This window comes from Centruroides vittatus, unplaced genomic scaffold, assembly GCF_030686945.1.
Source record: "Centruroides vittatus isolate TY-2023 unplaced genomic scaffold, ASM3068694v2 scaffold_769, whole genome shotgun sequence".
Taxonomy (NCBI): Eukaryota; Metazoa; Arthropoda; class Arachnida; order Scorpiones; family Buthidae; genus Centruroides; species Centruroides vittatus.
The window spans coordinates 2,390,619-2,416,631 of record NW_027122717.1 but is presented as its reverse complement, the minus strand read 5'-3'; the positions used below and the strand labels follow the sequence as shown (position 1 = coordinate 2,416,631).

General features: G+C 27.3%; 1 protein-coding gene across 3 annotated transcripts in view; it reads left to right on the top strand.

Moving 5' to 3' along the window:
• Nucleotides 1-23,947, top strand: part of LOC136989775 (uncharacterized) — a 32,249-nt gene extending 8,302 nt beyond the window's left edge. Inside the window, exons 1-2 of one of the 3 annotated variants that reach the window (XR_010882956.1) lie at nt 5,427-5,658; nt 23,278-23,824. Coding sequence is in view for 1 of the 3 variants with exons in the window: in XM_067288039.1 (XP_067144140.1) it covers nt 23,278-23,937 (660 nt within the window). In the remaining 2 variants the exon portion in view is untranslated. Of the gene's footprint in view, nt 1-5,426; nt 5,659-16,270; nt 16,786-23,277 lie in introns of those variants that run through there. The other 2 variants (XR_010882957.1, XM_067288039.1) reach the window with 2 other exon arrangements.
• The last annotated feature ends 2,066 nt before the right edge of the window (nt 23,948-26,013 follow it).

Here is a 26,013-nt window from a genome sequence, read left to right as displayed (position 1 = left end):
CATACAATTGCTTTAATTTTTGTAATTTCGGAGTCCGAGACTTAGGCATGTGCTTAACGTGCCTAATGGGTAATCCGGCACTACTTATGGGGCCTAATTATCCTCAGGGTTTTATAATTTGGCCCTACTGAAGAAGGCCAAACTATCAATCCATTGCATGAAATATTGTATATGCTGATTATATAAAAACAAATAAATGGCGTTATCATTGATATTAACAATGCAATAAGATATTGAACATTTTTCAACTTTTTGAATAATTTTGTTAATTTAATTATGTTAAATAGTGTTAACATAAATTTAATACTATTTACTTAAAATTCTAGTTACAAAATTATGCAAAAAAAAAAAAATCAAAAATTCCAATCAAGTCCATAACTTTGTTTAAGGTTAATTAATTTTCTGCTAATGAATTCAGAAATGTCAATTTAAATAAACATAAAATATTCTGATTTTATGATTAATTGTATTTTAAAGCACGTGCCTCATTAAATTCAAATTAAACGTGACATTTTATTAGCACGTGATTTTTATTTTATTGTATTTTACAACAAAAACTAAAAACAAAAAAAAAAAACAAAAATTCACGTCTACAACTTCGGAAAATGATTGACCTGTCGGACATTCAGCCAAATTTTGGTAGGTCGATGACCTAATGATTTCGTGTTTATTAATGAAATTTTAAATTCTTAGAATTAAAAATAATAATCAGTTTAATAATTATAAAAATTACTGAATCAAAAAGATGTAAAAATTATTAATAATTATTTTAATGATTTAACTTGTATTAATGTGGAGGTCCAAATAGAGAAGGAAACCAGTTTGGTCAAATGGCTCTACTAGTTAATTCTAATTGGACCTATACATAAATATTAAGTTAGAGAAGGTAAATTTCAAAGATAAATCAGTATGTTAAAGTGATTCTAATTCAGAGCTGTAAGCCTGAAAGGCCCCAGAGGAGGCCTCAAAAGCATAAAAGCATGAAAATAATTATGATATTAAAGTGTTATAAATTAAAATTTTAGTAGATGATAATATAACTTGGTTTTATTGATTTTATTTTCAGTTTTTAGGCCTTTTGTAAAGGGCTAGGACCTTATATTTGTGGATAACCAAAATATCATCTCATTTCTTCCTTCCTGTTTATGTCTAAAAATAATTTATTTACTCATAAACTTAGAGTAATTTTACATATATATATTTTTTATTATTTCAGTAAGGTTTTATTAAGTTAATGTCACCAAACAATGAAGAATAAAGAGAAGTATTTTTAACCTTTTATTAAGTTGTCATTGTCATTGTCCTAGATTTTATATGACATATAATAATTACATAAAATAAATTATAATTTAAAGAATGAAGAATTATGAGAAAAATTATTATTAAAATTTAATCTCAATTATTTTATAAAAAGAGTTTTAAAAAATGAAATGAAATAGTAATTTTCTCTATTTAAATATTTTTAAATTTTAATAAAAAAATATCAATCTTATACTTAAATATAAATCAAATATTAATATTTGTTTAATAATTTGAAATAATTTCTTTTTTAAATTAAATAATTTTATATGATCAAAGTGATGAAAATAATAATAAATTTTTGTTTCTTATTTCATTCAAATTAAACAATTTTTATTTATTTAACAATTTTTATAATTAAATAAATTATATTTAGCACATAAAAAATGTAACATTTATTTTATTTTTAATAATTTTATATTTAAAAATTATTGTCATAATTGCTGACATTCAAAGAAATAATTTTTAAATTATTTGTATAATTTAACAATGAAATAAATTATTTCATTTACTTCATTATAAAATTATGCATTTAAAAAAAATAAATTCAAATCAGTTGCAAATTTGTTGAAAATTAATAACTTTTTTCTACGTTAACACAAGGATTATCTGTCCAGGGAGACTCTTTATGGGAAATCGAACCCTATTTAGATATCAGACACGTGAAAAGTACGAAAAATGTCACGTTAGTGAGGTGCCAACCCGTGAGTAGTGTTCAGGGGTTTTATCCACTTGAACATTGATGGACTGGGTGCAAAGAGGAAGGCCTAACATAACCTGGAGAGACCACTCCGAAAAATTCCTGATTATTATTATTATTTTTTAATCGCCGTATTTGATTCCGGATCCCTCAGAATCGCCCTAACCTCCGCTGACGCCTTAACGGCCTCGGTCATACTACTGGCACATTAATATTTTATACAAATATTTAAAACATTTTTTTTCTTTAATAATTTAATGTAAAGGTTTACATTAAATTATTTGCTTGAGGAAAATCGTGCAAAGAATAAACACGGAAATATTATTTTTGATTTAAAATCCTTACGAAAGTTATAATTTTAATGGTATATAATGTAACGTAAAATAAAAAGTAATTTTTCTTTTGTCTTATTAAATAAAATTTTGTCATTTAATATTGCCCAATAAAATTTATTGTTTTTAATATACAGTACATTTTTCGTGATTTTTAATGGTTTTCTTTCACATTAATTTTCAGAAGAATGTTGACTCTAGCCAGAAAGCTCAATAATTTTAAGTATATTTTAAAATTTTTCAACAATAATCTTTAGTTTTGAATCATTAATATTAAATTCCAGTAATTTGAAACAGATAAGTTAAAAGTATTGTTATAATATTATAGTAATGAAGTATATATTGTTATATTGTACATATGTAAACACATTTTAACAATATATCAATATTTAACTATATTTTAAAAATTTCTAAGAAGAAAAATGAATCTTTAGCCTTAAATCTCAATAATTTTAAGCATGCTTTTCTTTACTTTTACAAGAACAAAAATTAATCGTTAACACTAAACTTAAATAATTTTAAGTGCATTTTTGAATATTTTGACTAGAAAGATGATTTTTACTGTATCATCTCACTAATTTTTTCTAAAATATTTTTATCCTTATTGACACTACGAAGGTTCATTTTTCATACCTATCGTTAATTCTATTAGGCACACAATGTGGCAATCAGGTCGCGAAGGAAAGACCGTTCATAAAAGATTTTTTTGTTTTTTGACATCCGGATTCCTCCGCTGATGCCTGAACTGCCTCGGTCTGTAAATATAACAATTTAAGTAGTTTTGAATTTTTAACAAGAGAAATGAATATTTAGCTATAAAATTCGATAATTTTATTACAATCATGCGCCGCTTAACGTTCATTTGTGCAACGTCCGATCTGTTATACGCCTGTGGTCCCACAATATTTTAATGTAATAGAGAGGCTATCTATTATAGTAAGGCTATGATATTAAAGAGCGTGAAATTTTGACCATTGTGAAAATCATTGGAAACATTGATCTAATCTGGAAGAGGATTTTTTCACTCTCTCTGCCCCGTGAATACTACAGGTCCTTATTTTATCAAGCCCAGTATGGGTTCGGCCAGGTCCATAATGATATGCGGCTGGCTGGTGAGAGACGGAACCTGGACGGACCGCCCCCGGAAAATTCCTGGTATTTTTCAATCCTGACTAGCGGTAGATCTTCCTTCAGTTCGAAAAAAAATATGGCTAATACAGGAGAAAAGCTTATTGTGGACTTGGCAACACTGATCTTTTGTGTACAAAGTGTCCGCTTTGCCAAGCGTAAACATGACTGTGAATAAGTGTTGCCAGTTCGTAAAACATTTCGTAAAATCTAATAGTTTCTATAAAATACTGCATTTTTTAGATTTCTAAATATAAAATAATTGCTATATAAGTAATTAAAAAATTTATGACACAGAAATAATTACATAATATGCGTTTTAATTAATACTGCATGTATACAGCATCTTACAGCATCCCGTATTTGTTCGACATATATATATATATTTCCATTCCTTAAAATATTTAATTTTTAATATTTATTATTATAATTTGAATAAAATCTAAAAATAAGATTAATTTATTAAATTATATCTAATAATTTATTCAGAGCTCCTAACTGCAATTATTGACATTCAAAAATTTAATCGATTTTAAAAATATAAAATAATAAGTAAATAAAAATATAGTTTTAAATCGTAGGAAACTTCCGAATTTATTATTTTTCACGGTATCTCGAAATTTCACATGTCCTTGAATACTGAAATAGTCACTTTTATATTTAATGCACAAAAATAACATTAAAACGAAGGTCATTTAACGAAATATTTCAGTAAAATTCGTAAGCCGATGATGATGATGATGATAAATTGTTAAAGATTATTATTTAAAAAGTACTTATATTTTATAAGTATTTTAAAATATTAAAATGTCAGATTATTAACTAAACTTTTAAAATCATCGACATCATCATCATCGTTGTCATTGTTATAATACTTTGATATTTAATCATTATTATATTTTCTATACTTATTTTAATAACAAACTAAGTATATAAAATACACTAGTATTTTTTAAAAATATTTTGTAAAATTTAAAAATATATACAGTACTAATTAAGTAATTTTTTTTAAATCATCGATATCATAATCAATCGATATATTAATTCTTCTAACGCTTGGATAATAATTATTTTATTATTATTTTTGTATATTTACCGATATAAATTTAATTAGCTAAATATTTTTAATAACTGGTTTTAAACTTTATTTTATTACATTTATAATTTATTCCAGTTTTAAGTTATAAATAATATTACATTTTTAAAATTATTTATGTAGAATTTTACGTTTTACGTTTTAAATAAGCTTTGATTTGTTAGGAAATTATAAAAGAGAAGCTTTTATACTTATGTTTTAATTTTATCTAACAGATGGCGCTTTGCGTAAAAATGTTTATTAATAAATTATAATTGTAAAAAAGATGAAATAATATGTAATTATTTTAATTTTATATTAAAATAAAATTTGATATTTAATTAATATACGGTTTTAAAATATTTATAATAAAAATTTACTTTTAATATATAGAAAAATACATAAATATAATTTATTCTCGACCACAGTTAAAAAAACAACAAATAATTATGAAAAATGTATCTGTATTTTGAAATTCTATAAAATATTGATAAAAATCTTTAAAATTATTTATATCAGATGCAAAAAATAACTAAAAAAATAAAAAATAAACAAGATTTAAGAAGAAAACAAGACTTTTCGAATTTCCTTGATTGACTCTTATAAAATATTTTAATAAAATAAATCTTATCAATTACAAAATTTATAAGTAATTTTAACGTAAATAATATTAGGAAAAGATTATTTTATAATTCTAAATGACTCACTTATTATTTATTTATTCATTTTTTAAAAATTTGTATTATTTTCAATATAAAAAGCGAAAGTAGCGATTCTAGCGCCAAATGCGGAACATTTAAGCAACATCATCCATACAAGAAAACTTTAGCTTTTATCTATATTATATTATTTATTACTTAATGAAAGTACGTTTAAAATATAAAATAAATTAATAAAGATTTACTTAAAAATATAAAACCCAATAAGAATTAAAAATGTATAAGAGAAAGTATTATAATTTCTCTCTTTATCTCTCGCGAAAGCTTTTTATAAACATAAGAAATGACCTACAAAACTTTCGCATGTAGTCAGCAGCCCTTGTGTGCTATTTAAAAATTTGAGGTCATCCTAACAACAACCATCGAGTAGGAGAGTGGTTGATTTACGCCAATGGATCCTAAACTGTGAGTATAGTTATTTCCTTCTCTTACCTTAAATCAATCCATTTTATATAGCCCGCAGCGATATATGTATATATTACATCTATCGGATAGATCTTCGCTCCAAAATATTTGCTAATAATTTAAATTTCTATAGATTAAAGTTTAAACCGATCGAACAATATGATTTATCGTTAAGTTATAGAGTTTAATAGATTGTATCGGGTGTTAAATAGCGGTATATTTGAGTATAAATGTGAAATTTCGGCTGTCACGTGACATGCCACACGTGTAGGAGAGGAAATATCATCGCTGCACATCATACGCATATTAAACCAGTTTCTGTGGGGATAATTTTTGCCACGTGTTGCATTGCACTGCTAAACAACATTAATAAATTCAGTTTTAAAGTTATGAGTCGCGCGTACTTACTTGCTACGAAGAACTCTAACAGATGAGAAGAATCTTTAAAGTTTTTGTTGCTTACCCTGAAAATTTTTTTTTTTATTGTTACGTTTCATTACTCTAGAACTGGTTGGATGCAACAGGTTTCTTTTTTCCCCATTTCTCCTGGATTTTTATGTGAGAATTATTAAGAATTTCTATTATCAGCTTTATATGGAACGTTTTGTAAAGTATGTATATTGTTTAATTATCTTATAATACATCTAGAAAGAATTATTTTATGTAAATATCAATCTTTCTCATTTAAATTTGGGTGATCCACATTAGATTACACATTGTTTAGTTATGGCAGTCACGGAGTTATTTTAAATTTAAACTTTAAATGATGCGTTAAATTATTGGTTTATGCGTGCGGGTATATAAAATATTTATAATTGTTATAATTACATAAACATAATGAATCTGAACTCGATTAATCGGGTACAAAGATTTTATATTTCGATAAATAACAGTATAAAAAAAATTAAAACAGAAAAAAATGTTCTCACTCGATAAAAGTATGTCATTAATATGAAAACAATAACATGGAGATGGAAAAGATTGTGAAAGTGATTTCTCCAACAAACTATGGCCTAAATAGTAACCTGTTAAATGTAGGACTACTTTAACAACTAGAAATAAAACAGGAAGTGGGACTGGCCTTATATCGGTCAGAAATTGGAGGCCATGCAATAGGGAAGTTGTTTAGCCACAAGATGCCATTTAGGCCATCACACGAAAGAGAAAGTGATGGCGAGTTTCGTCAAGATGCGGAAGTTAAAGAATTCCTTTTTCATATACAACTAAATCTAAGATTAAATCTTTTCGTTCTTATATAAATATACATCTATTTGAAATTTGCCGGGTTCAACAAGGTTCGTTCACAGGAAAACTTTATGAAATCTTCTTTTCATTAAAAGAAAAGAGTTTTAAATTAATGAAATAATTCCTTAATTTTTTTTTTTTCGAATTTCTGCAAAGTTTTCTATACTAGATAATATATAATACCAGGGCCTGATTTGTTATGCTTAGGGCCTTACACTTTTACAGGTTTCATTATTTGTTGGAAGGGAAGAGCCTGTCAAAAGTCACAGTTCTAACTCCAGTTCTTCATAATGCAATGTTTATTCTTGCATTTATAATATAAATCTCTGTCAAATCGAAGCCTCGGGTTATACAGTTCGCCCTATATTTTTCAGTTTAGTAATAATAAAATATATAACAAAAACAGTAAAAGATTTTAGTAGAATAAAGAAAAATGTGATCTATATAATTTTTTATCGTTAAGTTTCTGAATAGATAACAATATAAGTAGGTTGATTTCTTATATAACTAATAAATATATTTTAAAGTTTAAAAAAATGTATATATTTTTTAATGTTAAAGCGTATAATTTTCTGTCTTTAGACAAAGATTTTTACTCCTAAATATATATTCTATGCCATTGGATTTTTATAAAACTATAATTTTATTTTATTTTTTAAATTGTATAATTTAAACTATATAATATATATAATTAACATATTTTAATCTTTTACATAAATTTTTTAAACTTTAAAATATGTAATTCTTCTCTTAAAGGTTTTTCTCCCTAAAGCTATTTTTTATGCTGTTGGATTTTTATAAAATTGTATAATTTGTAGTTTAAAGAATTAATTTAAATACAATTTTTTAAAAATTCAAGGAGATTATAATTTTAAAAAATATTGATTAGATTTAAAGCATGTTTATTATTATTTATTTCAAAAATTTTATATAATTTAATATTTTTGAAATTTAATATATTTGTTTTTCATTTAATATAGATAAATATAGCAAAATTCAATAATATTTTAATTATATTCATTAATTAATTTATAATGGTGCTCCTCAGAATCCTCAGTTCCTCAATGTTGTATTGAATGTATTAGTGTTCAGTTCTCCTCCGCTTTTTAATGCCATATTAATTATATCAGTCCCCAATTTGTTTAGTTCCCCAGTGTTGTATTAATTATATCAGTATTCAATTCTCAGTTTTTCAGCTCTCCTCAGCTTCTTAGTTCCTCAATAATATTCTAATTATGTTCATTTAATAAATAGCATTTATATAGGAGCTCCTCGGTCATTAGATGAATCATTGATAAAAGAATTACTAAATATACTGTTTACATTACTTGAAAATGATGACATTTCTTTAAAATATTTAAAAAAAAAAATAAAATAATTCTAATTATTTTGTAAGGACTGAATTTAAAAATGGCTGCTGCTTCTACATGAATTTTTTAAAGTACTTTTTTTTTTGTTGTTTATATTCATTACTCGTGATGAATATAATAAAATATTCTATGAATGTATATTTAAATATAGAATTTGTGTAAAATTATTACGTAGAAAAATGAAATCATCGGAAGTAGCTACTGTATCCTGCTTCCTGTTTGGGCCTTATGTTTAGGATGTTTAAATATGATTACATTCCCCCTGATACTAGTAAACAATTATAAATAAAATTAGGTAAGTGTAATGAATTATCATTTAAAATACATTTTACATTATTAAATGCGTAAATTTAGTCATTTTTAAAAAAAAATATTTAACATGAAATCCTATTTTGAAGTGATTCTAGCAATGTACAGTACTTTTATGAATTAAAGTTCATACTGTATATAAATTGATAAATACAATAGTTAAAGCAAACGAAAAATATTATTTAAAGTTGGGTTTAGACTTGTTATGGTCCTAGATGTTTAAGAGGCCTTTTCCTCACTATTAAATAGCAATAAATTTAAATTGTAGCTATTGATGAGAGGCTCTAAGCTGTGGCTTGTTTTGGTTGTGTATATCCTGGACTATTATATTATAATCTTGTATAACCAGGGCATGTCAGAGGTCGAAGACAACCAGGCTACCTATCTGTTTTTTCAAATACTAAGGCTTTTTGAAGTCTCGTAAATATAAGACTGTGATAAAGTGTTATAGTAAGTTATATATTATTTGTATACAGTTATACATAACATGGTGTTATCTGCTACTTAATTGTATAAAATGGCTTAATACGTTGATTTGAAATGTGTAAATACAGTCATATGTAAATTACACTCTTAAATATAAGTTGTCATTGGACTGTATGAGACGAAAAGAAAGTTTACACAAAGTTTTCGTATTTGATTTGATGTTATTCAATAAAACCTATAATTAGGGGATTTATTTATTCAGTTTTAGTTATTTTAATGAATAAAAATCGAAGAAATTGGTTAGAATAATTAAAAATAAGACCTATATACTGTATTTTTCCACAAGTGCTTATGATAACGAATACCTGAAATGGATATATAGACCTAGTTATTTGATAAAAGCTCTCATATAGGCAATTATTTCGTGTACTCGATTACTGTACAAAAATAGGCTTTTGTTTTATTCAGCTGTATACACTTTATCTATTATATTTTGTACAAATGAAGGCGTAACAATGAATAGTGTACTTGATGTGCTACTGTCATAGTTCTCATAGTGTTCTACTTCATTCGTTTTCAAATCCACTTTCTCAATTAATGAACGAAAGAAAATTAATAAAAATATTCGAGAGAATATACAGCATAAACGATAATTTTATTCAATTTTAATCCCCTTTTTAAAAATAATTTATTCGTGAATTTTCATCGGTTTGTAGGTTTTTAAAGGTAATTTTTTTTTTATCTTACTTTTTATTTTAAAACAAGTAAATTTTGGTATAAATTTGTTAAAAATTTAAATATTTATTTAGTTTTTCAGTTAATGAGTATTTAATAGATTAATTCTTAATTAAAAATATTATAACGTTAGCAAAAAGAGCGAAGTTTTTAAAAATAAAACAACACAAATTGCTACATTTAAGATATGTTTTAAGCAATTTATTCTTAATATAATTAAATTTTATGCATAAAAATGTAAATAAATATACTTTTTATAAATAAAAAGTAAATAAAACAAATCTGTAAACAGCTGCCACTGACGGAAACATTAGAAATGCTTGTTGTTTGGAGGTTTTGAATGCATTTTAAAAAAAAGTTCCTGAAAAATGGTCGCCGTTTACAAGTGGCCGTTATTGGGAGTTCTACTCTATTTACATTAGATGTAACGGGAAATTATTACGTTAGAATATATTACAGATGATATTATAACTGAAGATTGATTGATGATAATGATGGCATTTACTTGAGGTGAAGGATTTTGGTGTTACTCTTAAGATGATAAATAGTTTTATGTTGAAATTTGCCAGTGTTTCTTATTTTTATATGATTTTTTGTAAGATTATTCCATAAGATTTTGAAGAATATATGATTTTTAAATAAAATAATAAAGGGTTAACAGTTAAATTAATAAAAATAATTATATTATTATTTAAAAAAACTTATGCGTTATTTATTAAATTCTGTTAATTAATTTATATTTGTTTCATTATAAAGCTAATACAGTCGAACTTCTAACAGTGGCCACCTGCCAACAACGACCACCTCTGACATGCGTTGTGGAAAATTATATTCTGGTTACATAGGTTTATTATAATGTTAAATTTGAAATAAAACTGTAATTATGAAAACAATAAATTTTAACATGCAAACTTATAAACTGCCACTGACGAAAATGTAAAAAATGGCCGTTAAAATGTGTACAAAATAACCTCAAAACAAAGGCCACTTTTTATGTTTCCATTAGTGCCCGTTGTACAGAGGTTTTACTGCATTTAGATTATATAAAATAATATTTCCACGCGTTAGTGTTGTAGCTGTATCACGACATACAGGTACAGTCTGTAAGGGATGAAGATGAAAGTAATATTCATCTACGTTAATCTTTATGTTTTTCACTCTCTTTTCTCCTATATCATGTCTTTTAAATCGCTTATAAAATTATTCCCGTTACTTAATCTTACACTTAAGTTATATGAGTTACAACTTGGTGCCTCGTGCTTCTTTTATTATTATTTTGAGAGGAGACGAAGATCTCTTATGTTTTATATCTTAAGGTCAAAACAAATTTAAATTGATTGAAATTCGTAAAGATTAAATTTTTAAATTTCTATCTAAAATTTTTATTAAGTTACTCGTATATTTATTGTGATTAAATTTTATCTACAGATCTGTTATTAATTTTTTTTAAATGCCAAATCGTAAGAATAAACGTATGATAGCGTCGGGGTCGAGTTTACAAGTCATTTTACTCTTTCGCAATTCCTGAAGTCAGAAACATCCCTTATCTATTTTGTTGAATTTGATTAAAAAATTATCTAAGTTTTACTGTACTCTATTACTGTAATTTCTCAGTAAAATCAAACCTCGATATAACGCCCTTCAAAATATCGCCATTCTCGCAAAGTTCCAATGACTTTTGCTTTGAAGAATTTTTAAAATCGAATTCGTTAATTTTCTACAAATTTTCTTCGACTTTAGAAATTCGTATTAAAAATTTAGAGAATTCTTTATAAAATTCAATTAGAAACGAAGAATGGACCGTGCTTCGTTTCATGTGTTTCAGAAAGAATCGTAAACTGAGTTTAGAATGTGTTTGAAAAGCAGAAAATTCAGTCTTTACGATGGTTTACTCGTTTTTGGTCACCCTGAACATTATAACCAAATATATTTTGAAAATGAAACTCTTGAATAACTCTCAATGTCATAGTAGACTGAATCATCTGCCACTTTAGGACCTATTAATTTCAGGATTTTTTTTTTTCATTTGGAAATGTTCAAAGACTTGTTCTTGAAATTTGTTTGTACAAAAAACAATAGGGGAAAAAACATCACAATATACAACGAGTTCTATGCTAATTTAACGTTGAGATTGCGTGATGCAAATGACGAAGAAAACTAAATTATAGGAGTTTTTACTCCATCCAAACTCTCATATATACAAAGAGTTTATGCTATTATCAATAATTAAGCCATCCAACTGGAACTTAGCACCTATTGTGTAAGGAAGTTGAGAAAGTTAAAAAGAAAACAACACCCGCAAATTCCCAATTGGGATTCAATTCTACAGCCTGCAACACTGGAGCCCGATGTAGTAAAAACTAGGCTACTGCAGCTGCATATTGGGGACAGATAAGTATTTATAGGTCTAGTTAGCTCCTTCAGGTTAAAAAAAATAAACTTCTTTAATAACAATTCGTAGAAACGAAAAAAGAAACATAAAATATCTAATCTGCTCTGTAAATACTTGTAAGCAAGTGTTATGTTAACAACGTGGCATTCTACGAAAGAATAATTATACAATAGTTAATTAACGCTATAAAATATCTAGAATTTACCATCAAAAATACAATAAAAGACCTAGAATTTCTCTTTAATGGTTTGAAATTTAGTTATTAAGGCTTTAAATGCAGTCAAACATCGATTTAGCGCCAGTTTTAGAGGTGGCGTTAAATTAAAGTAAGACGTCTTACACACGAGTGTGGATGAAAGTCGCGTGATTTCGTGATAAAAATGTTTGATCCGCGTGATCCGTGCGTTAGCAGAAGAATTAAATAGGATTATAAATCCTATATCAATGCGTTTCTATCTACTTCCGTTTACGAGAATTTTTGGAAAAGGACTTACCATAAAAAAGCATTACACTTTTAAATTCCATCTGCTAGAAACCGCGTGCACAACTACAGAGGTTACAATCAGCCTTAATGGCAATGAAAATAATTGCGAAATTATCTATTTTAAATGGCTAAATATATATATATATTTAAAGGATATAATTTGTTAAATATATTTCTGTACGTGATATCAAACGTATCCCACGACAATAAAGCATCCCAAACAAATATGATGGATCGCTTCGTTGCTCATTGAAGTAATCCAGAAAAAACAAAAGATGTGATTATAGAGAAATTGTTTTCGATCTCTTCTTTATATTTTTTGTTTCCATTTATCGCATATTCGATCATTTGTTTCGTTCTTTGTTTCCATTCAGTCTACTTTAACATATGAGTGAATTCGACGCGTTTTGTTCCATTCGATCACTGTTCTATTTGCTGTTCCCTCTTCAGCTCGATCTTCTGCTTTTAATCGCTTTAAAAACAGGAAAAAGGAGATGATCAATAGAAAACTTTTATTTTATTATTTAATATTTTTGTGTATATGTAAAGAAAATTATATACTGAATATACACAAGGAAAAAAAGATTTCTTACAAAATAAAAATATTTACTAGATTACTAATTTAAATATTTTCTCAAAGTATAACTTCAAAGGTGGGTTGGCGAGTTGTGGCAACTCCCTAAATTTCAACACTGGATAGAAAAATCCTGTTTGTGAATAAATTTTAAAAAATCAACTTTTTGTTAACGTCAAAAAGTTATGTTTGAGAAAATAATAATAATAATCTGCTAAATAATTCTATAGTAATTAATTTAATTAAATATGTATATTTGTTAACTGATTCTTGGGCCATCCTGTATATTCTGTTAAACAGTAAAGATAGCATTGAGTAGTATTAGAAAACACAATGAATTCGAATTTTTCCTACCATGACGATGATCAGAAAATTGTTTTTACAAAATTACATTTCTACAGTTGAGTAACTTTATTCTTATTAAAAATAATAAGAAACATTTAAATAAGATCACGAAATAGTTTTAAAAGTACAAAGTGATCATTATTAAAGAGCAGGTGGCCAGATCCCTGCACAAAACTCTGTCAAATTTCAATCAAATTTGGTATAAACATGCGGTTTCAATTTCAGGAAAAAATTTTACTTCAAAATGTTGTCACTGGGGCGAAATGTGGCGCTGTCACTATTTTACTTGCGTGTTGTTTACGTTTTCTAATAAATTTTGGGAGTTAAGAAACAAAGTGCAATAATTCTATTTCAATTACAGATGTGGAATGTGAAACTGCGATCGCATCAATGATTTCTATGTTCCATGCAGTCATGTGCTCACTTTGTATGGGACTGTTTTGACTCCTTTTATACTGAAAATTTGTTATAAAACGTACATAATATGCATATTAAGGAAAAACAGCACCAAATTTCTCCGTAGCGACTGAATTTTGAAGTAAACGTTTTTCCGGAAATCGAAACCGCATACTAAAAACAGTGTGTGTACTAAATGTGATTGACTCTTGCTCAACAATTCTTTCTACAAACAGCTCTGAACACCTACTCTTTAATTATGATCATCCTATATCCCCGCTTTACGACTCTAATTTCCGTATATTTAGTATCATAAATAGCGATTACGTTATTGGAAAGAAAATTGTTATTCCGTACAGTTGCTGAAAAAATATTTTGCACAACAGTTAATAAGTTATAATTAAAATACACATTTAATTTAATATCACCATATTAATTATTTTATCATAATTAATTTTTAATAAAATCCAAAGAAGACATTTGATATCCAGATGAATACAGATAAGTGAATTTCTCTATTAATACTTTAAAAAACTATAGTTTATAGTTTAGAAAACTCATCTTGATGATTAATCTTTAGCGATAAACTATGCAATGTGCTACATGATAAATTATTCAGCACATTGATAGGTTACGTGAGGAGAATTGTATAACAAAGCAAGTCTTCTTCGGTGATCAGTTGGTTGTCAGCGAGCAATTTATCAAGCAGGATGATCTTCCAATGATTTGTAATTACTTTAAAATGTTTTCCAACTAATGATGTTAAAGTTAACATAAATACAAGTATCTTAAAATGTAAACATTCCTTATTCACTGTGTTTATGTGTTAAATAATATTTCGAAACAAAAATTTCATGTTCCCAACTCCGTTCTTTGTTTTTTCAATGTGAAAAATATTAAAACAGCAATAACAATCAAACCTATAAACAACGGCCATTGTTAGTGGCCGTTGTTTACAGGTGTGATTGTTATAGGATTATTAACGATGGGAATGTAAAAAAGACCAATTGGAGGTATATTTATGTTTAAGATCAAGTTCCTGAAAAGTGGCCGCTGTTTAGAGTTGGCCGTTATTGGAGGTTCGACTGTAATGGACTGTAACCACAGAATAGCATTATAATAAAATTATTCCATTTTAGGATCTGTAGTGTCTCTCACAATAAAAATGGAGCCAATGTGTTAGATTTTGATACCATTAGACGCCACCATAGATAAGAACTGATTAAAAACTTAAAAAATTTAAGTATGACGTGGTGCGACTTTTGTGTGCGTGTTTTACATTCTCAGATTTCTTGAAAAAGTATTGAAAATTTCAAATATATTGTAAAAGTTCAACATATTAATTTCTAATAGGTCTATATATTATGTTCTACTTTGTAATGAACATTGATCTACTGTATTTTCCTTCGTGTATGTAGACTAACAAATATCGGCTCTATTCTTATTTTCTACTCTACAGTTAGTGATCGTAAATCGGATTCTAATTTCTCATAGGCTCAATGTTGTAAATTGAGGTTATGTTCCTAGAAATAAAACTATTAGGCTATTTCCTAAATATATTAGCATTTTAGAAATGATATAAATAAATAATAAATTAATTAATAACATATTATATAGTAGCTGTATACATGCTGTCTTTAAGCGATACAATTACAATACTGTATATTATTGTTTATTCTTTTAGTGTAGTCTATGAAAGGTGCCCCTCACCTTCTCCGAAAGCTATAAAAATGTATAAATAAAATAAATGAAAACAGATTTTTTACATCCTTTTTTTCCCACAAAAAATTAAATTTTATGAAAAAAATTATGTGAAAAATCATATAAAAAAATTAAATTTTGGGGCATCTGTGTCTAGGGCCTGATCCAAATTTTCCTACTGACATTCTCCCTCTATATGGACATATATGCAACCCGTTTTGGATAATTTCCCACAACATTATGTTTTTAGTATTTGTTATTTTTATCGCATAAAATCAAATCAAAATATTTCAAAATACTTAATTACTTAAAAATAATAATGTAAATTCATTATACACAGTTAAACATCTGAACAACGGCCACTAACGTAAACACAAAAATGGCCGTTGTTTAGAGGTTACTTTGTGTACTGTCTTAAAGAAACATTCCTGAAAAAATGGCCATTGTTTAGAAGTGGCTTCGTTTCAGGCTCGACTGTATTTTGAATAATTTTTCAAGTAATTCCTTGTTAAATGCTTTCTGTCTCGTATTTTTCATCTTGAGTTCCAATTAATGACGAGAAAAAGCATCACTTCTCCCAAAATTTGTCTTAAAAATTAATAATAACAGTATTAAAATATTAAACACAAATTACAAAATAATATAATTAAAATATAATGGGGGGTTTTTATATATGAAATTTTCACGCGTATAAAATCAGGTATAATAAATGTACCCACACAAGAGAAAAAATAATAATAATAATTATGTTTTTCGTGAGAAATTATAAAAATTTCTATAGTATAGTATTTTAAACCATAAAATGTACATCATTCGACCATTAAGATCATGCGTTGCAGAATATTTTATTAAACTTTACATTAGTTACACACTTCTGACCTTGGTTTTAAATCCCTTTTCTTCCCTCACGTATATAAACTACCCATAGAAATCAAAAGCCGTGTCTATTGGCACCTTAATGTAGGTTTGTATAGCGGAAGGCCTCACTTCCAAACAAAGACGTTACGCTAGGTTACAGACGCATGCGTGGTTACCATCCGAGTTACAGTGTGTTTTTTTTAAACATGATTATGAATGAAAATCATCAGGTCATAAAAGAAAGGCAACAGAATTCTCTCGCTGTTAACCAAATATTTCATGTTCTCGAATGGTAAGTGATGTTTATTTTAATTGTAACTTTGTCTAATTAGTGTAAAAGTAGAGCTGATATCAGACAGGTTGTTCCCAATTTTAGTTACTCCGTGACTTCACTCGCTTGTCATGTGGCCTTGACAAGTTGCTGTTGTGTTATGTTCGTGAACTTGCTTTTTATTTTATTTTCACCAACTCAGAAATGTAAAGTTAAATCAATGTATTTATGCGTTATTTACTTAGTTCCTGAATGGTTTAATTGTTTATCAAGTAAGTAATATTGTAAAATTATAAGTAAATGAGGCATTTAGCAGTAACACTTTAAAAAAAAGAAACGTTAAGGAGTTTGCTATGAGATAAACTTTACAAGTGATTGTTTTTGTTTGTAATTTAATTCGTTGACTCGTTAATAACCATTAAAACATGTAAATAATCAATGTTATTTACACTGCTACACATTAATTACTATACTATTTTTAATTCTCGTGAAATATTTTCATAATTTATTGACTAATTTTATGATTTCTAAAAGATGTCTAAACGCACTTTGATTCTAAGAATAGCTTCAAACGTAACCAATTCATGGAAACATACAAAATTCTTCACGAATTTTAATTATCTTTTATTTATCTTCCAGAATTGATAAAGAATTAAGTTTATTATAAAATTATCCATAAATATAACCCCAAAAATTGGGTATTTTGATCAAACAACAGAAAATTATGAAATATATATGTATGGGCGTATCTGAGGATTGCCCATCCGGGCAGGTGCCCCTCTAAAATTACGTGATAACCGATAGCAACACGTAAACATCAAAAAAATTTTTTATTTCTTCTTCTACAGTAAAAACCGGTTAAATATTTTCTCAATACATATTATTGAAGAAATTATAATACAGTCGAACCGCCAATAACGGTCACCTCTAAATAGCGGACAGACAATATTTTTGGAAGTTTATTTTTAGACAACGGCCACTTTTCCATGTTTCAGTCAGTGGCCCCTGTTTAGAGGTTTGGCAGCATTATATATAAATACAAAAATAAATTATACAGAATACCTCCAAATAAAATTCTTTTTAAAGTAGTTTTTGTACAGAATTTAATTGCTGTATGTGTGTGTGTGTGTGTGTGTGTGAATTTTATTATATTTTTCTCATAATAATTTTAAATTAGATAACATTAAAGATTAATTTTGTTTCAAATTTATTAGTAATTATGAGTATATACAGAGCCAGATTTGCACATAAGCTAAACAAGCTGTAACTGAGTGTCTCGCGTTATGAGACTATAGCTTGGGTTTCACATTTTTACATGTGCCATTATTTAGTGGAGAGGAAGGACCAAAAGAAAAAAAGAAAGAAGTCTTAAGTCCATCGCTGTGTTTTTCTAAATTATTATTCAAAGAATGAAGCCTTCTAAAAGGAAAACTTACATTGTACTGTACATTACATAAACATGTAAATTTTAGTCTCATTCTTGAATATTTTAAAGCATTATTTCATTAGCATATTTACGGTTTGTTATAAAATTTACTATTTTATGAATATGCCAAATTTTATACTTAATATTAACCACCTGTAATGCGATGAAGATGTTAGAATTTGCAAATTATAAATTTGCTTTAGCAAGCTTGTAACTTATAAAATTAATTAATATTTGTTATATTTGATTTAATTGCAAAAAAATTGCTAATGAGTTGCAGATGTACGTAAACAAAATTAATCATATTTTTAATTAGAATAAACCAAAAAAAAAAAAAAAATTATCTTTCATCTTGAATCTGTGACACAGTTTTCTTGCATAAGTTCTATCAGTTAATCATGATTAAAATAAAAAACAGTTTTATATAAATTTTATCAGTAATATTAAACAAAAACATATGCAAAAATATTTTATTGTTAATTTTAAAATATTTATTTTATAAAATTTAAGTAAAATATGCCATAATTTTACTTTTAAATTCCTTCTAAAGACGTTCATTTCAATTAGAAGAATATCATCTCTTGCTTTTAATTACATTGTTTTTCTTCTAAATTAGTATACCTATACGTATATATTATTAATTTATAAAGCTAATTAAATTAGAATTATTTAAGTGTAAAAAAACTTTCTGAATTCATTTTTTAAAATTATTACTTGAAAAAATGGTGGAAGTAGTGATAAATTTCTGTGAAAGTGGCATAAATAGTGGAATAAAAAGTAAAAGCGGAAAGACGAAAGTAAAGCAGGTCAGTTAAAAGATAGAGGTATAAATGTGCCTTTGAAGAAAATTGAAAATAGGAAGAAGAAAATTAGAGTATTTAAAAAAAAAGGAATATTAAGCGAATAGTCTCTACAAAATACGAACAGTGTAATAGATGTTGAAGGGTGATTAAGGTCAAATTATTGCTTTTGTGGCCTCAACACAACAAACAAAAAAGGGGGGGGGAAATGTGTAGTTTTATTTATTGAAATAAATTTTGTATAAATATTAATTAAACTTTTTTAGAGATAATCATTGCTCCAATGGATAAATATTCCGCATCAAAGATTATGCAGTAGAGCCATAAATTTAATTACTTTTTTTCAGTTTTATTTAACCTTTCTTGATTATAATAATAACAGCAATTAATTAAAAAAGAAATATTATTTCAAAAATTAATTTTAATTTTTTCTTCTTGCCTCGAAAATTTGGTAGGGGGTTTGATTGGAGCTTGAGATCGAAAATGTGCATACATTAATAGCTTAAAGACTTTGCAAATGAATAGTTTGAAGTGAATTGTAAATGAAGTAACGAGGAAAACAATCGAATCCTTTAAATCTGCAATCACTTTTTGAGGATTGGAGCCATTCTCTAACTGATCTTTGCTGTTTTCGTGATTAAACCATAGACGAATTTAATCAATTATCAGCAAGAAAGATTCGATTATCTATGCAATGATGGAATTCTTTCAGTCAATAGGCCTACAAGACAAAACTTCCGTGACGCTATGCTTTCAGCATGTTAAATAGGTTGATAATCTCTTGATATATCAGCAAATATTTAATTTTTGGGTTATGTAAGCTCTCTAGTCTTGAGCACGATATCACTTTCCATGCATTATTATTCTGTTAGAAATTTTAGCTTTAACTGACGTTGTAAGTAATAACATTGGGGCTCAGAAAGGAAGGTTAGATTTTAAATTCTGTTAATCTAAATTTGATCCTTGAGCCATAAATAGGCTTATGGGATAAAATAATGTAGTAAACACCTGGAATGTGAAATATGAAACTGGCAACGACGTAAGGATTATTATTATTATTTTTTTATACTTCTTTCTTGTCTTAGATTATAGTTCTGTCCAATATGTGTGTGGCCTTAACTGTCTTAGTTCATGCTTAAAATAAACTATTTTGAATAAATTAAGAACAATGCTGTGTCTTTAAATTAGAAAAAAGTGAAACAATTTTACTGTTGCATTTGTACATCGTAATTTATAAATAATTCTATAGCCACAATTAGATTATGTAGAGGGCCCCAATCTTCTGTGACTAGCGACAGGATTGTCGAAATCTTGTAAGGGGCCCGGAGTAGAACGTGCTTCTGTTATCATTTTTTCTGAACAAGTGAAATACATAGGATGTTTGTTTCATGTTAATACATTAATTTACAGGGGATGAGAACAATTATAAGGTCCTAAATTTTCTCCAGGTCAGGGAGCTTATAATGGGAAGGTCTTAACCCTCTACTGAATTTGAAGTATCGCATCCTAAATAACTTAAAATTGATTAATAATTTACTATCTTATTAAAATAAGAGTATTCATAAATCTTGAATTGAGGCAAAGTGGATATCCGTACACAATTTAATATATATTTTATTAATTAAGGCTTGTTTTAATATCAATTGTTGCCACATACATATATAAATCCTACTCTTTAATTGGATTATAAATAAAGAAATAAATTAATACAGTGTCCCAAAGTCAGGTAACCGTGTTTTTCTAACAATTCAGTGAAAGTATGTCAAAGCATTATACTTTGAACAAGTAAGTAATGAAGTATTTGAATAGGACGTTAATTTAGTCTTTACAATACTTAAGTGACTTTTCGGCCACACTGTATTTTTATTTTATTAAATTGATATAACGAAAACAGGTATGTATTTGTACGAAAGTTTACGGTTAGTTTCTGAGAAAATTTAAAAAAAAAGATGGAAAAAAAGCATAATTTAAAGTTCTGTATAATATCATTGTAAAAACGTTAGTAAGTTTCACGCAGTTTATAAGAAATAAATAATATACTTGATATTGATTTGATCAAGTTTCAAAGTTGCCAAGGATAGACAATACTGTATAACCTTCTTATTCAGTATACTGAATTAACATTTAAATGATACTGAAATGATTATTTTATAATAGAAGTTAGAGTCATTAACTTAGTTACTTGCATACTTCTGTTATACATTCCATTATAAATACAATTAATATTTATTTTTGGCTTATTATAAAGCAAGAAGGAAGAAAAATATATACTGTATATATTATAATGATAATTTGTTACTGCCTACAGGGTGGTCCAAAAGACAGTTAACCTAGTGACACTCGTGAATGCAAATCGTAAATCAAATCCGTTAAAGCGATAAAACAGCAATTTAATCCTTACAATAGTTTACTCACTTTTGGGTTCCTAGACATTGCGATAACAATAAGGTTGGATGCAGATGTTTAAATATTCTCATTTAAATTAACTGATAAAAATTTAAGCCTAAAATCTTAAAAATTTTAAATAATTAATTCGATTCAATGCAATTTAAATTTTAATGTATTGAATATTTGTTGAATTGAAATTTAGTTGAAATATGAAAGTTTAAAACTTAACAATTAATCAGTATATATATTTTTCATTGTGTGACTAGAGGGAAATAAAGCAACGTTTTAACCTAAATTAGGTCAATTAATAATCATTTTTAAGTAATAATTTAATTTGTTACAGTATAATTGTGCTGTTAAAATCAAATAAAATGGAATCTGTCATTTATATAATTTATTTAATTAGAAAAAAAATGCATTTTAGAACAGAAATTTGAAAAGGTTATTATAAAATTTACCTAGAAAAGTTTGAATTATATTAAAATATTTAGTACATTTTGCTAAATTTGTAAAGTTATTTCATAAAAAAAATCTACCTATTTTATGAAAATGTATGAAACTTGTTACGTTTGTGTAATATTTAAAAGATCAAATTTCTAAGTTCAGGAAACTAAAATTAATTTAATATTCCTAAACAGCAAATTATTTTTTAAAGTTATATTTGTGAATAAGTTTCATATATTTTCATAAGAATGCTGAAGTGTTTTTAATCTTTAATGACTCTTAAACCAATCAAAAATTATATTTTATAACCCTTAAATCTTGAAGACTAACAGAAAATTCACTTATTTTATCATAAAATTATATTGTCAAGATAAAATAATTTAATCTCCCTTCAGAAAAAATTTAATAAATGATCAATTTTATTTATTTATTTACAAGTAATTGGAAAAGTCCCAGGACAATTAATTTCCGCCCAGGAAATAATCTCATTTTTAAAACTGAATTTCACTCATTTTTAATCCATTAAATTTCATACACATCTATGCAACCCATCGACAAGTGTTAAGATTTATCGAATTTTTTAGGAATAAATTTGAATTCATTATCATATTAGAAGAGTTATCCCAAGTTAGATATTAGCATGCTATTTATATTTAAGCCAAAAACATCAACAATTGATGATCAGGAAGTTCTAAAAAAAAACTCTATTTATGTGTTACAGGAAAATTTAACTTCTAGAATTTAAAATTATTTAGGTTAAAAACTATTCCTGCTGAGTATTAAAAGATCATTTTTGAAATTAACTTTCTCATTTTGGACTTTTTAAAAATAGAATTTATTAAATTATTTAATTAATTTTCAGTTCATTTGGTTCAATTTTTTTCAGTTATATAAACTGAAAAGTCTAAATAAATTTAAACCTGATAACATCTTGAGAGTGATTAATAAGCCGAAATTTAATTTATTGAAGTTGTTTTTGTTTGTTTTATTTAATTTACTTGCAGTTTTTCAGTTTCAGTTTAAAATAAATAAATTGTTCAGTTCATTTATAAGAACTGAACAGTTTCTATTTATTAATGAACTGACATTGAAAATAAACTGAATTTCAGTTCAAGAGACTGAACTCTAGCAGATTCGTGTGTATTATTCAGTTCAGTGTGCTGAACTGAACAGTTTCAGTTTATTAAATGAAAAAAGAAACTAAAACCGAATAAACCTTAGATTCAGTTTTCTGTTAAACTAGATTAACTGAAAACTTGAATAAATTTTATTTTTAAAAAGAGTAGTTAAAATCAAACATGTATTAGTATATTTCTTCGTAAAGGTTATGAAATTTCTGGATTGTGAGACTTTGTCCATTAATCATGTAGTTTAATTCAGGTTTTGCTACATGATATGAGTTGTAACGAAGGAAACTGTAACAGAGTTCATTAATTTTTCTACTTTCTATTCCAGTTAACGTCGATTATGATAGACATTCCAGTCCAGAGCAGATATGACCTGGAGGAGCCAATTGATTTAAGGAAGAAGCCTGCAATAGAAAGAGAACGCATCCGCCTATCTCCAGACCCTTGGGAAAAGTGGAAAAGAGTATTTTTAGCGCCATTCCTCGCGCCGAATTTGTTAGTGGATAAACCTATAGAAGCGCATCGATCTTCGATCGATCCATTCTCCGATAGATTAAAGACATTTGGCCAAACAGATTCGATCGATCAAGAGAAATTAATCGATTTATCGTGTCATTTAAATCGATCGTTCAGTTGTTCTCAGATACCGAATTTCAATTTCGATTTACACCATCGAAGAAACAGGCATCGATCTGCTGATGACGTCGAAGTGACGAAATTTGAAATGTCAAACTGTGATTCGAACGATTTTAAATTAGAAGCGATTGGTACGGGTGTCAAAAATCGAAAAAGAACCCCGCGTGCATTAATTGGTAAGCATGTCAAATATGGAACTGGTGCGAGTATTAAAACGCTATTGACTCTCAGACAGACGATCGTTGCCAGGAAAAAGGCAAAAGAAATGATTCCTCAAGGTGTCGCCACCTGCCAACAGAAGCAGAAAACTCAGAAATTAAAATCAAGAAAGAAAATTGTTAATTCTCAATGAAATTTTGAGAAACAATTTTGTATAATAAATTTTATTACATATATAATAATAATATTAATATTAAATTTTTATCAATTTTTTTTAGAATTGATATGTATATTTTGTTAGAATTTATATTCCGCTGAATTCCATTATTATTATTATTATTATTATTATTATTGTCATCAACTTTATATTTTAAGCTTAATTTCTATTTCTATGTTAATTATTAATTGTTAATTTTTATATAAAGGTTTTTATATTTATTTTTAAAAACAAAGTTTTTTCACTGACAAATGCCCTCTACAGGCTATCACTTGAAGCGATCTTGTAAATAAAAAATATATAATAATTTTCTAATATTACATTTGTATAATAAATATTCGTAGTTATGTAAAAGTAGTTAAATTTTATGTTTTGTATTTTTCATATATTTATAATGCATTTTAATAAAATTTTGTTATAAATTAATTTTTGATGAATTTTATATATATGTACTGTACTTATTATTATTACTCTATATGTATGTTAATCATGAGTAAGGTTAGGATATTGTTTCTCATTGCTCATCATACTGGTTGCCCCTAATACGCGTAATGAGCATAATTATGGTAACCATGCTAGCAATGTGCTGGTATGTTATATTAAATTAAATTAATCAATCATACATGTGAAAATATACAAAATACTCTGTGTAGATAATGTAGAGAGTGATTCAAATTAAAGTACTGTAGTTCTATTCAGAACAATCTGCAAAAACAATCAGTGGACATAACGTCTCATTCTTGGTGTGTTGGAATTACATATTATCAGTCAGAAAAATATTTTGATAATAAAAAATAGTTCAAGTATTCATCAACAGGGAGAAAACAGGGAGAGCAGATAATAGTAATTTTAATTGGTTGAGTGATTGGAAATTATTAACCTACTCGATGGCATGCGAAGTTCAGTCCATGTTTCGTTCATGTTTTGTTCAGTCTATGGATTTTATTATGTTCATATCATGCATTAATGCAGTACCTAAAATTGGTTAGATATAAAATATGACCAGGTGCAATGTCAACACCTTAAAAACGACTCCCGTGCCTATAAGCAAAATGTTACTAATATAAATAAGATTTTCCTTTTAAAATTCATTCTTATCAAAGTAATTGAAAATTGATCCACTCACCATATCGCACAAAGTACGATTCCACTTAACTCAGATAGTGATGAATCAGCAAACTCATTTGTCCCAGGGCCTTTACCAGAGAACTTTAAAAAAATCCATTAACGAGTTGCTTAACTCTCCCAGCAACATTTAGAACTGCCCGTCTGTTAAGACGATTTTTATTAAAAACTTTATATTTTTAATTATTATAAAATGGCAACAAGCTTAATTTTCAGGGTAGGTATGTGTTTTATAAAAAAATGTAAATGCTAATAACGAGTAAAATCGTCATTAAGTACGACTCCACTCGAGATACGACACACGACCTCCTTTACACCACTCGATGTGGGTTCCTGTCCGTGGTGAGGGGACCTCCGAGAGATGGTTTAGTAACTCTTCTTTAACATCCCTGGGATCTGAACGCTCACCCACGTGTTTGCCTTGCGTGGAGGCCCATATGCCGGAAAGAGGGATCCTGGTAGTTGAGGGGCAACGTAACGTCCCCAACCCACTGCTTTGGTCCCTGCTTCGGATAAATGGGAGGCTCAAATCAGGCTCCATTTGAGTCAATCGGTTGGTCGTTGAGTCCTTCTTGACCTTGGCCTGGAGTCAACTGATCGATGCAGACCGGGCGGACACATCCGACAAGATGTGCTTTTCTTGAGTGCATTGTGAGGGTATAGCTCCTGGAAAACCTGGTGTAACAGTCTATGGGAGTCTCCCATGTGACAGCATTCCCTTGTTGGGCCCCATGGTGGGAGCAGAAACATTATTTCTAAATATGGATTCCAAAAATACAAAGCATCTGAACACAGATAAGTTACCTCCAGTAACAACCAACATTTCCAGTGCTGCAACCTACTTGATAGTACATGCGACTGGAGATAAACTACTATCAAAATGTTCTCCATTCTTATCCAAAAAATATTCGAATCAACTATTGAACA